General features: G+C 44.9%; 1 protein-coding gene across 1 annotated transcript in view; it reads right to left on the bottom strand.

The window, feature by feature from the left end:
• Positions 1 to 13,578, bottom strand: part of ntng2b (netrin g2b) — a 130,480-nt gene that overhangs the window by 92,031 nt on the left and 24,871 nt on the right. The window contains 1 exon segment of the mRNA XM_065017296.1: positions 178 to 821. Within this exon segment, the coding sequence (XP_064873368.1) occupies positions 178 to 821 (644 nt within the window).

Genomic DNA, 13,578 nt, shown 5'->3' with positions numbered 1-13,578 from the left:
TATTTGCAAACATTTCTAAAAACATGTTTTCACTTTGATATTAATGAGTTATATTAATGAAGTGATGCAGAAAATTACATTGATGGAACTTGATGCAATTTTAAAGCTGATCCACCCCCCCCCCTCCCCCCAAAATGTACAAAAAATAAATAAATACGAAATTGTACCCTCTCTTACCTGGCGGGCACCTCAATGTTGGAGATAGCGTAGAAGTACTTGAGCAGGTTGTCTCTCTGCACGTACGTTCCCCCCAGGGCTGGCCGGAGCAGCCTCAGCCGGAGGTTAGTGAAGGTAAAGAAGTCCCTCAAGCCCTTCATACTCTCCATGCGCGTGTACAAGCTGTCCATGTTGAGCAACCTCGGTCCGGCAAACACCGCAAAACGCTCACGAACCTCGAACTTCACATTCTTATCGTTCTTCGACCCCACCCAGCGTGAGAACTGCTCAGTGCAGATGACACGGGTAATATTTGCAGGCAACAGGTCACGGACAAGCTTCGGCGGCATGTTGAAGGCATCTAGACAATCATCGGCGTAGAACTGGTAGGATTGCCAAGTGCGACCATGGTCCATGGACTTGTCCAGCACCATGATGGTGGGGCGGCCATACTCGAAGGTGATGGCGACGTCATCGGTCAACTCCAGGCTCTTGTTCCAGGCCAGGGATATGTTGGCCAAGAGGGGTTCTGGGTAACGGGACCATGTAACTGTCTGCCAGTAGGTGATGCGGCCTGTGCGCTCGCGGTCCTGCATCAGCTGGGGAGGGTGGGCCAGGTCCGAGTTGGAGGCATCACACTCATCACTGCACAGGTACGGGTTCTCCTGGAGAGGGGGTGGAGAGAAGGGAGTGGAGGGAGGGAGAAGGGGAAAGAGGAGAGAGGGAGAGGGACAAGATAATGAGTTGCTAGTAAAGGGTTGCACTCACATATCAAGACTCTCTTGCAGGTAAGTTGGAATATACTGTGACTGATGAAAAACACACTGCTTCCAAGATATTGGAAAAAACCCAGATTTTATTACAATAGCTGTTTCGATCTATAGTCAGGCAAAATCATCAAAGCTTAGACTGAAACATTGGGTATCTTGAAACTTTATATGCGCATTAATTCATCCTTCTAATTAAGTCAGTGAACAACACCTGCACAGAAAACTAACCAGCCAGTCAAAAGCACACAACCAGCCTATAACAAAAGCAAGTTACAGTACTGTGGAGGCCGAGTTGATAAATCATCTGATTTATGGTGACACTGCGATAATAGAAAAAAACAACAAGCATAAGCAAAACATAGTGGACGTAGTTTGTGAAAAGCTATTCTCAGAAGAACCACTACTCAAATCCTAGCCTGAAGATATGTAGTCATACTGGTTCTTTCCTGCATAGCTGTACATAGCCCATCTGTAAATAGCCCACCCAACTACCTACCTCATCCCCATATTGTTTATTTACTTTTTGCTCTTTTGCACACCAATATTTCTACTTGCAAATCATCATCTGCACATCTCTCACTTCAGTGTTAATTTGCTAAATTGTAATTACTTCGCTACTATGGCCTATTTATTGCCTTACCTCCTTAATCCATTTGCACACACTGTATATAGATTTTTCTATTGTGTTATTGACTGTACTTTTGTTTATCCCATGTGTAACTCTGTTGTTTTTTGTCGCACTGCTTTGCTTTATCTTGGCCACGTTGCAGTTGTAAATGAGAACTTGTTCTCAACCTGTTAAAATATATTTTTTAAATAGTAGTTCATTGATTGAATAATGTCACTGACTGGCCCAGAGATTCCAAATCAAATCAAATTGAATTGGTCACATATGCGTGATTAGCAGATGTTATTGAAGGTGTAGCGAAATGCTTGTGCTTCTAGCTCTAACAAGTAATATCTAACCAATTACACAACGTATACCCCATAAACACAAATCTAAGTAGGAATAAATTAAGACCATAAATATGGAGATGAGTAATGCAAGATATGTAAACAAGTAAATGAGTAATAAGGGATAAGTAATAAGTAAATGAGATACCGTAGAATAGTTTAGAAAACAGTATAACTGTGACTAAGATACCGTAGAATAGTATAGAATAGAATAGTATAGAATACAGAATATACACATAAGATGAGTTATGCCAGATATTTAAACCTTATTAAAGTGACAAGTGTTCCATTCCTTAAAGTGGCCATTTCTAGTCTATGCCTACTGGCAGCAGCCTCTAATGTACTAATGATGGCTTTTTAACAGTCTGATGGCCTTGAGAAATAAGCTGTTTTTCAGTCTCTCGGTCCCAGCTTTGAAGCACCTGTACCGACCTCACATTCTGGATGATAGCAGGGTGATCAGGCAGTGGCTCGGGTGGTTAATGACCTTGATGATCTTTTTGGCCTTCCTGTGACATCAGGTGCTGTAGTTGTCCTGGAGGGCGGGTAGTTTGCCCCGGTAATGCGTTGGGCAGAGCCTTGCGGTTGCGGGAGGTGCAGTTGCCTTACCAGGCTGTGATACAGCCTGACAGGATGCTTTCAATAGTTTGTGAGGGTTTTAGGTGACAAGTCAAATTTCTTTAGCCTCCTGAGGTTGAAGAGGCTCTGTTGTGCCTTCTTCACCACACTGTCTGTGTGGGTGGTCCATTTCAGTTTGTCCGTGATGTGTATGCCAAGGAACATGAAGCTTTCCACCTTCTCCACTGCGGTCCCATCGATGTGGATAGGGGGGTGCACCCTCTGCTGTTTCTTGAAGTCCACGATCATCTCCTTTGTTTTGTTGACTGAGTGAGAGGTTGTTTTCCAGGCACCACACTCCCTGAGCCCTCACCTCCTCCCTGTAGGCTGTCTAGTCATTGTTGGTAATCAAGCCTACTACTGTTGTGTCGTCTGCAAACTTGATTGGAGGTGTGCTGGGCCACGCAGTCATGGGTGAACAGGGAGTACAGGAGGGGGATGAGCACGCACCCTTGTTGGGCCCCAGTGTTGAGGATCAGGAGAGTGGAGGTGATGTTTCCTACCTTCACCACCTGGGGGGCGGCCCGTCACGATGTCCAGGACCCAGTTGCACAGGGCGGGGTTCAAACCCAGGGCCTCGAGCTTAATGATGAGTTTAGAGGGTACTATGGTGTTGAATGCTGAGTTATAGTCAATAAACAGCATTCTTACATAGGTATTCTTCTTGTCCAGATGAGATAGGGCAGTGTGAAGAGTGATGTTAATTGCATTGTCTGTGGATCTATTGGGGCAGGTAAGGTAGAGGTGATATGATTCTTGACTAGTCTCTCAAAGCACTTCTAGATGAGTGCTGCAGGGCGATAGTCATTAAGTTCATTTACCTTTGCCGCCTTGGGAACAGGATCAATGGTGACCATCTTGAAGCATGTGGGGACAGCAGACTGGGATAGGGAAAGATTGAATATGCCCGTAAACACACCAGCCAGCTGGTCTGCACATGCTCTGAGGACGCGGCTAGGGATGCCGTCTGGGCCGGCAGCCTTGCGAGGGTTAACACGTTTAAATGTTTTACTGACGTCGGCCATGGAGAAGTAGAGCTACAGTCTATGGTAGCGGGCCGCATCGGTGGTACTGTGTTATCCTCACCCAGCTGCGTTGGGTTCAGTAGCACACAGTAGAACAAGTTTTTGAAACAGAAATGTATGTTTGTTGTTGTTGGACGATTTATCACACCATTTCAAAATGTTTGTTTCTGCTGAACACGGCCCTAGTGTTCCAGGCCATCAATCCTTGTTAAGAGAGGAAGAATGAAAAACCAGCAGCACAAGATATCTTGAGGCTACCGAATTGAACAGCCCTGCTATAGAAGATCTAACAGTGTGGGTGGCTATGACTTAATACTGAAACGACTGGGTCTTTTCTCCCAACAACAACATTAGATGAGATCCTCCCACTCTCACTAGGGAGACGTGGCACGCTTATTTCCTCTCAGATAACCTCATTAACTACTGCTGATATCACCCCCTTATTAGACGTAACACAACGAGACACAGACACAACACAGTAAAATAGTGAGAGATGCCTGTTAAACACAACATCTTGCTACTCCATAATACACAACTAGGGTTGCAAAACCCTAGAAACTTTCCCAAAACTCACTGGAAGATTCCAGGAATCAGCAGGAAATCAGCAGGAAATCCGGAATCCTCCAACCAGGATTTCCAACCGGAATCTGGCCCTAGGCCAAGAAAAGGTATACATTTTTGTCCACCCCTCACTCCTGCCTCCGATGGAGCAACTTACATTGGAGAGGATTTGTGGCCTGCCCTAAGGAAATGACCCCTGACCTCCAAATCTTATTGAAAATGATTACACTCAACTGACACTGTCACACTGTCCCAGATACACAAGGACACGTAGGTTACATAGCGGAACTGCATTAATGCAATATACAGGACAGAGTGGCGGAGGGTCTGTGTAGAGAATGACGCAAATACAGTGTGTGTATTTGTGGTTTACATGCACATCTGGATCTGGTGTGGGACTGAGCAGTGATGAACTAAATTATGCACTAAAAGCTGCACTTGACCTTATTGGCTGACCTCTCTGTTTCTTAGATAATCAGGGAGGGGGGAAGTATTTTGTTGTGTATGGGAGGGTTGCGTGAGTGGGTGCGTGTTGGTATTTGTTTAACTCTCCCCTCCCCTTTCCTTAACCCCTCTCCCCTCCTCTTATCTTTCTTCTACCCTGCCCCACATAGCTACCTCCGCCAGCAGTATGTACACACACACACACAAATCCCAGCCAACTGCTACGGCAGGTGGCCCGCACCGCTAATCCCATCCAGCATTTATCCTCGCTGGGATCCTGTTGCCGCGACGATGAGCACCACGGCGATGGAACTCTGTCGCCGTAAACATGCGGCAGTGATAAGCAGGTTCCCTTTTTTTTGGCGGGACGCGTCTCAATCGGAGCAGAAGCTTGCTCATTCCCTTAAGCTTAGGGACCTAGATCTGGCTCAGAATACACAATAACCATGGTCTAGAAACAATCTAACCTAAGTACGAGACTCAGTAAGAACACATGTAGTTAATTTTAGCCAGTTTGCTACAGCAAATGTGAAATATTATGTGGATTATAATTAACGGCCATTTTTGTAGGGGTTGATACATTTTTTGTTAGGGAAAATCAAGTCTGAAATTTCAAAGTGGGAATTCCAAACATTAGAAGCATTTTTAACTCAAATACACTACAAGTTTACATTTAATGCTGTGCGGAACAATTATCAGCAACAAAAGAGTGATCAAATTAAGATCTTACATCTGTAAATAGTATTTTATTAGCCGATATGACGCGTCCCAATTGGAACAAAAGCTTGCTTGCATTTCCCTACACCTGAGGGATCTAGATTTGGATACTGACACTCAAAATCTGAGAAATATCTTTTTTGTTGTGTGATTTGGAGAACATATGAAGCAGATGCAAATATAAATGGGCATATCCATCTTTATGAGAGGAATCACTCCAGTAAGTTACAGAGACAGCCGAACACTAAACAACTATGTACCAAACATAATATTCAATTCAAACAACTCACATTATCAATACAATTAGTCTGTTTGTCTAAGAAGGAATAGGACTCAATCAAATTCAAATGACCTACATCAAAATAAACAGAAGGCATGCTTTGTAATCTCTCTCGCTCTCATTCTCCTTGCCAGCAAGGGCAATAAAGACCAGGACAGCCAAAGAACACAATGTAGTTTCTTTGGAACAATCATCCAATGAAATAACCGTCCCATTAAAACAGCCCACAGTGAGAGACAGCCAGGGATATTGCTTCCTGGCTCAGTGTGTTTGTTTTGTTGTTTGCTGTGAGTTAAGGTCACCAGGGGACTGTCTCCCTTGCCCTGTTGGGGAATGTGATTGTCCTGTACATAAGAAGTGTATGTCTGTTCCATTTGAGTCATTTAGCAGACGCTCTTATCAAGAGTGACTTTAGGTAAAGAGTGCGCACATTTTCATTTGTCCTGGTCCCCAATGGGAATCAAACCCACAACCCTGGCGTTGCAAGTGCCATGCTCTACCAACTGAACCACGTGTGTGTCAGTTATTATGCTGGTGAGTGTGTGAGTGATAGTGGGAGTAGTAGTGTGATAGGATGAGTGATGAATTGTTTGAGCATGTGCACACGCACGTGTGAGCGTGTGGGTATCAGTGTCCCTATCAGTGTGAGTATGGCGCGCGTGTGTGAGAGGGAGTGTGTGTCTATGTGTATCTGCAACATTATGCTAAACCTCTTTGTCAGTCAAGATGGCGCAGACAGACTTTGCAGTATTTCGATTTTTTATGTACTATTTCTTAAATTTTTAGCACAGACAATCTTTTAAGTGTCATTACATATAGCCGGGAAGAACTATTGGATATCAGAGTGACATCAACTTACCAGCACTACGACCAGGAATACGACTTTCCCGAAGCGGATCCTTTGTCCGAACCACCCAGGGCATTTGAACTGATTCCAGAGGCTGACCCAAAACAACGTCGCTGGAGAAGAGGAAGACAGAGCGGTCTTCTGGTCAGACTTTGGAGGCACGCACACCACCCACCGCTTACGAGTATGATACTCGCTAATGTCCAGTCTCTAGATAACAAGGTTGACGAAATCAGGTGTGGAAGGTCCACCAGAGGGCAGGCTGGGCTCACGGATAGTAGCCCAACCAGGCATGTGAGTCAAGGTGACCAGAGGCAATTAAGCACAGCTGACGGTACTAATGAAATATTCTCTTTCTCCTACAAGAGAGAGGAAAAAGAAAGAATAAGAGTGGTTGCTCCACTAAAGGAGAGGACGTATCTTTTGGAAGGCGAGGAGAAGGAGAAGATAAACAATCTCTGGAGAATGGCCACCAAGAGAGGGGAGCTATCCTCGAAGAACCATTAAGATGGTGACAAACCCGTGATTTTGTTATAGTTTAAAGATAATCGTCTTGTGTTCCTGTTTCATCTGAAGAAGAAGATGTGTTTTTCCTTGGGACATTCTCATTGATTGTTTTGGAGTGTTTGTATTGACAGAAATCCCTCAATAGAGAACTGTGTTCAATCAAGAAAACCTACTCCTGTTTATTCCACCTTTCCGCTTTAGAGACACACCAAATTACTTGGTGAGCTCACAGGGCAAGGGTTGCTTTCCAGACGGACAGCAGGGATTGTAACATACTCTGTTTCACAGAAACATGGCTCTCTCAGGATATGCAGTCGGAGACGGTACAGCCACCTGGATTCTTTGTGTGTTGCACCGACCAAAATAAACATCTCTCCGGGAAGAAGAAGGGCGGTGGTGTATGTTTCATGATCGACGACTCATGGTGTAATTGTAACAACATACAGGAACTCAAGTCCTTTTGTTCACCAGACCTAGAATTCCTCACAGTCAAATGAACAAGGCTCAATCTCTCCCAAGAGAATTCTCTTCAGTTATTGTCACAGCTGTGTATATTCCCCCTCATGCTGATACCACGACGGCCCTCAAGGAACATCACTGGACTCTATGCAAACTTGAAACCATATATCCTGAGGCTGCATTTATTGTAGCTGGGGATTTTAACAAAGCAAATTTGAGAACAAGGCTCAATAAATTCTATCATTGTATCGACTGTAGCTGGAAAAACACTGGATCACTGTTACTCTAACTTCCACGATACATCCAAGGCCCTCTCCCGCCCTCCTATTGGCAAATCTGACCACGACTCCATTTTGCTCCTCCCTTCCTATAGGCAGAAACTCAAACAGGAAGTACCCATACTAAGGACTTTTCAACGCTGGTCTGACCAATCGGAATCCACGCTTAAGATTGTTTTGATCACTGGGATATGTTCCTTACCTGTCACCCTAGACCCACTTCAATTTGCTTTCCGCCCCAATAGATCCACAGACGATAAAATCACCATCATACTGCATACTGCCCTATCCATCTGTTAACTGACTATAGTTCAGCATTCAACACCATAGTACCCTCCAAGCTCATCATTAAGCTTGAGGCCCTGAACCCCACCCTGTGCAATTGGGTCCTGCCCCCAAGTGGTGAAGGTAGGAAACAACATATCCACTTCGCTGATCCTCAACACTGGGGCCCGACAAAGGTGCGTGCTCAGCCCGCCTCACGTACTCACTGTGCACACATGACTGCGTGGCCATGCACGCTTCCAACACAATCATCAAGTTTGTAGACAACACAGCGTAGTGGGCTTGATTACCAACAACGGGGCCTCCCGGGTGGCGCAGTGGTTAAGGGCGCTGTACTGCAGCGCCAGCTGTGCCACTAGAGACCCTGGGTTCGCGCCCAGGCTCTGTCGCAACCGGCCGTGACCGGGAGGTCCGTGGGGCGACGCACAATTTGCCTAGCGTCATCCGGGTTATGGGAGGGCTTGGCCGGTAGGGATATCCTTGTCTCATCGCGCAGCAGCGACTCCTGTGGCGGGCCGGGCGCAGTGCACGCTAACCAAGGTTGCCAGGTGCACGGTGTTTCCTCCGACACATTGGTGCGTCTGGCTTCCGGGTTGGATGCGCGCTGTGTTATGAAGCAGTGCGGCTTGGTTGGGTTGTGTATCGGAGGAAGCATGACTTTCAACCTTCGTCTCTCCCGAGCTCGTACGGGAGTTGTAGCAATGAGACAAGATAGTAGCTACTAAAACAATTGGATACAACGAAATTGGGGAGAAAATTTAAATTTAAATGAAAAGATTACCAACAACGACGAGACAGCCTACAGAGAGGAGGTGAGGGCTATCGGCGTGTGGAAAGGAAAAGGAATCTCTCACTCAATGTCAACAAAACAAAGGAGATGATCGAGGACTTCAGGTAACAGAGGGAGCACCCCCCATCCACATCGATGGGACAGCAGTGGAGAAAGTGGAACGTTTTAAGTTCCTTGGTGTACACATCACGGACAAACTGAAATGGTCCACCCCCAGAGACAGCGTGGTGATGAAGGTGCAACAGAACCTCTTCAACCTCAGGAGGCTGAAGAAATTTGTCTTGTCAACTAAAACCCTCGCAAACTTTTACAGGTGCACTACTGAGAGCATCCTGTCGGGCTGTATCACCGCCTGGTACGGCAACTGCACCACCCACAACCACAGAGCTCTCCAGAGGGTGTCGCGGTCTGCATAACGCATCACTGGGGGCAAACTACCTACCCTCCAGGACACCTACAGCAACCGATGTCACAGGAAGGCCAAAATGATCATCAAGGACAACAACCAGCCGAGCCACTGTCTATTCACCCCACAACCATCCAGAAGGCGAGGTCAGTACAGGTGCATTAAAGCTGAGACCGAGAGACTGAAAAACAGCTTCTATCTCAAGGCCATCAGACTGTTAAACAGCCATCACTAACACAGAGAGACTGCTGCCTACATACAGACTTGAAATCATTGGCCACTTTAATAAATGGATCACTAGTCACTTTAATAATGCCACTTTAATAATGTTTACATATCTTGCCTTACTCATCTCATATGTATATACTGTATTTTATACAATTTATTGCATCTTGCTCATGCCGCTCTGTCATTGCTCATCCATATATTTTAATTTATATATTCTTATTCCATTCATTTACTTAGATTTACAGTATGTGTATTAGGTAATTGTTATGGAATTGTTAGATTACTTGTTAGATATTGCTGCACTGTCGGATCTAGAAGCACAATAATTTTGCTACTCTCGCAATATCATCTGCTAACTGTGTGTATGTGACCAATACAATTTGATTTTAAGTTGGTGGTGACGAGGGCAGGGGTATCTGGCTGCTGCTACATCACAGGACAGTCTGTGTTCCGATTACCAACAACCAGGTCTGCTCTGAACAGGTCTGCTCTGAACAGGTCTGCTCTGAACAGGTCTGCACTGAACAGGTCTGCTCTGAACAGGTCTGCACTGAACAGGTCTGCACTGAACAGGTCTGCACTGAACAGGTCTGCGCTGAACAGGTCTGCCCTGAACAGGTCTGCTCTGAACAGGTCTGCGCTGAACAGGTCTGCTCTGAACAGGTCTGCACTGAACAGGTCTGCTCTGAACAGGTCTGCGCTGAACAGGTTTGCTCTAAACAGGTCTGCGCTGAACAGGTTTGCTCTAAACAGGTCTGCACTGAACAGGTCGGTTCTGAACAGGTCTGCTCTGAACAGGTCTGCGCTGAACAGGTCTGCTCTGAACAGGTCTGCTCTGAACAGGTCTGCTCTGAACAGGTCTCCTCTGAACAGGTCTGCACTGAACAGGTCTGCTCTAAACACGTCTGCACTGAACAGGTCTGCTCTGAACAGGTCTGCTCTGAACAGGTCTGCGCTGAACAGGTCTGCTCTGAACAGGTCTGCTCTGAACAGGTCTGCTCTGAACAGGTCTGCTCTGAACAGGTCTGCTCTGAACAGGTCTGCTCTGAACAGGTCTGCTCTGAACAGGTCTGCGCTGAACAGGTCTGCTCTAAACAGGTCTGCACTGAACAGGTCTGCGCTGAACAGGTCTGCTGGGGACTTACATTATAACAGGACAGGAGGGCAGCCAGGAAATCCTGGCCTGCTCTTCAGCTGTACTACTATGTCTACGTCCTGATTCTCCCCAAACTGTGAACTCCCTCAGGACACAACCTATGTATACCATGGCTATAGGAATACTTAACACTAGACTGTGTTCCATATACAGTTGTCATGACGTGGCCCTCTTTGGGTATAGCGTGTCTTCCCCTCTCTCTCGCCTACACCCAGGCTGCTGTTATCTCAGATCGTACATTCCTGGAGGAGACTCTCTTCCTCATGGCCAGACAGTATAGGAGAAAAGGGTTCACAGAGAGAACAAAGGAACTTCTTCCACCTCACAGAACTTGAGAACTGAACAATATTCATGTTCTGGAGAATGTATAAACGGTCGGTAAAGTAGCCAGCTACGAACTGGTCTGTTTTGTACAATTTTGTGAAACTCACGAGAGACAATACAGCCACATTACCATAACCCTGTTTATACAAGAGTCTCAGTTGTGAGGCTTGCATCTAATTGTTGTATAAAAGGAATGAGTAAAGATTAAACTATTTGTGAAATGATGTAATCTGATTTTAAACTGTTTAATGAAGGAAACTCCAATTCCCTTTGGAGTTTAACTAAATCATTGGCCCGCCCCATGAGCACAGACATCGACCTGGCATCATGGGACAGCCCCTTTCCGCTCTTCCGAATATAACCCCCACCTTGGGAATTTATCTAGAGACCATGCTTCTCTCAATTACGAGAGTGCTAAGATTTGAGTAGAGACCAGCTTACCTCGATAACCACGAGAGGGCTAAGGTTTCAGACGATTGCTGAACTCTTAACCATACCACGTGGTTAAACTCTGAGACTATCGAACTGACAGAAAAATAACAAATCTTTGATACTAATTACTAGTCTGCAGCTAGGAATGCGGTACCATTGAACGTGAAGAACGAAAACCACCGAAACATCTATTCTATAACAACATTGCTGAATGTTACTCTGAACTATCCATTCTAACCTCGGCAGAGAGAGAGAGGGCGGACAAACTCTCCAACAGAAACTAACTTTGCAACAGAGATCACGACGACACACTGAGCGTAAACATATATATTGATTGCAATTGTTCCCGAATGAGTGAGCGTTCATGTGCAAAGGATTAGCATTTCAATTGTTATAATTATCAACTTTGTCTTTTATCTCAGTCGACCCCCACTTCCCTTTTGTCCACCAAGCCGCGATGCCGGTTTAGCCCACTAGGGCACATTCCCCTATCATTTCCTTGTAACCATATCTACTTGTTTGTTTGTGCATTTCTGTGATTATCTAGTTAGTCAATAAATAAATGATTGAAGACAATTGATGTATGGATGACTCATAGTGAAGACTGGGTTCGTGCAGATAACCAACAATTTACGACGTTTGAAATGAGACTAACGTGAGGTAAAGAATAATTCATCAATTAGAAGACTAATTGATCAGATATTAAAATATCGGAAAGTTATATTAGGAAAATTATAACTTTGTAATCTGAATATTTTCCTTGGTGCCCCAACTTCCTAGTTAATTACAGTTACATGATTAAGTTAGTTTAATCACTTAATAATAATTACAGATAATTTCTGATGAAAATAAGTCTTCAGTTTAATGATGCCAAAGGCACGACACAGTACTCAGTCCACTTACTGCTAAAATAACACTCAGGGGGAACCACTGTTAGTCTACACCTGTTGTTTACGAAGTATGTGTCAAAGAATAAACAACAACAATTGATTCTTATACTCTTTGGGGACATCCTGCCATTCTTGTTTACTGTAATCCCATGAGAGAGGAAATCTTAACTAACTAACTAACCATATAGACTATGTTCCAAATATTGTACTCAATCCAAGGATCAGACCGGTGAAGTGGTATCATCGGGAGGCTTAGAGGTGGTTTGAGTTCTTCACCTTAAGCTGTCTGAGCCTTGCAACAGATCCTCCTTGAACTGCCCAAGACTCTACTGACTCTACTGATATTAGGCCACCAACAAGCCATGTGTTCCTCAATAGTATCACACACACACACACACACACACACACACACACACACACACACACACACACACACACACACACACACACACACACACACACACACACACAACCTGTGTAAGCTTATCACATGCATTGCCATGGAGGCATAAAGCGAAAATGAAATATTGACCTGACTACAGATGTAGGATCTTAATTTGGAACAGTTTGCTACAGCATGAAAATAATCCTGCAACCACAGTAAATGTGAAAATTATTATGGAAATTATTATGTGGATTATATTTATTGGACATTTTTGTAGGGATTATACATTATTCGTTAGGATGCTCTCAAATCAAATTTGACCTTTTAAATTGGAAATTACAAACTTTACAAGCCTTTTTAAGCTTCCTGAAAATGCTCAGCAACGAAACAGTGATTAAAATGAAGAAATTAAATGATGAAACCATTTTTTTTTTATAATGCCAAGACTATGTTAATACACTGATGATAATTGTCCATGAAGCAGAAGGCCTTTAACGTTGCAGGTATGGGTGTGGTTGGAGACGTGTCCAACCCACAAGTGCCATCTTGAATTAGACTATGGGTGTGGTTGGAGACGTGTCCAACCCACAAGTGCCATCTTGAATTAGACTATGGGTGTGGTTGGAGACGTGTCCAACCCACAAGTGCCAAGACTATGGGTGTGGTTGGAGACGTGTCCAACCCACAAGTGCCAAGACTATGGGTGTGGTTGGAGACGTGTCCAACCCACAAGTGCCATCTTGAATTAGACTATGGGTGTGGTTGGAGACGTGTCCAACCCACAAGTGCCATCTTGAATTAGACTATGGGTGTGGTTGGAGACGTGTCCAACCCACAAGTACCATCTTGAATTAGACTATGGGTGTGGTTGGAGACGTGTCCAACCCACAAGTGCCATCTTGAATTAGACTATGGGTGTGGTTGGAGACGTGTCCAACCCACAAGTGCCATCTTGAATTAGACTATGGGTGTGGTTGGAGACGTGTCCAACCCACAAGTGCCAAGACTATGGGTGTGGTTGGAGACGTGTCCAACCCACAAGTGCCAAGACTATGGGTGTGGTTGG

Source organism: Oncorhynchus nerka, linkage group LG4 (genome assembly GCF_034236695.1).
Source record: "Oncorhynchus nerka isolate Pitt River linkage group LG4, Oner_Uvic_2.0, whole genome shotgun sequence".
In the NCBI taxonomy this organism is placed as follows: domain Eukaryota; kingdom Metazoa; phylum Chordata; class Actinopteri; order Salmoniformes; family Salmonidae; genus Oncorhynchus; species Oncorhynchus nerka.
The sequence above is the reverse complement of the archived record's forward strand: the minus strand, read 5'-3'. Positions and strand labels throughout refer to the sequence as shown.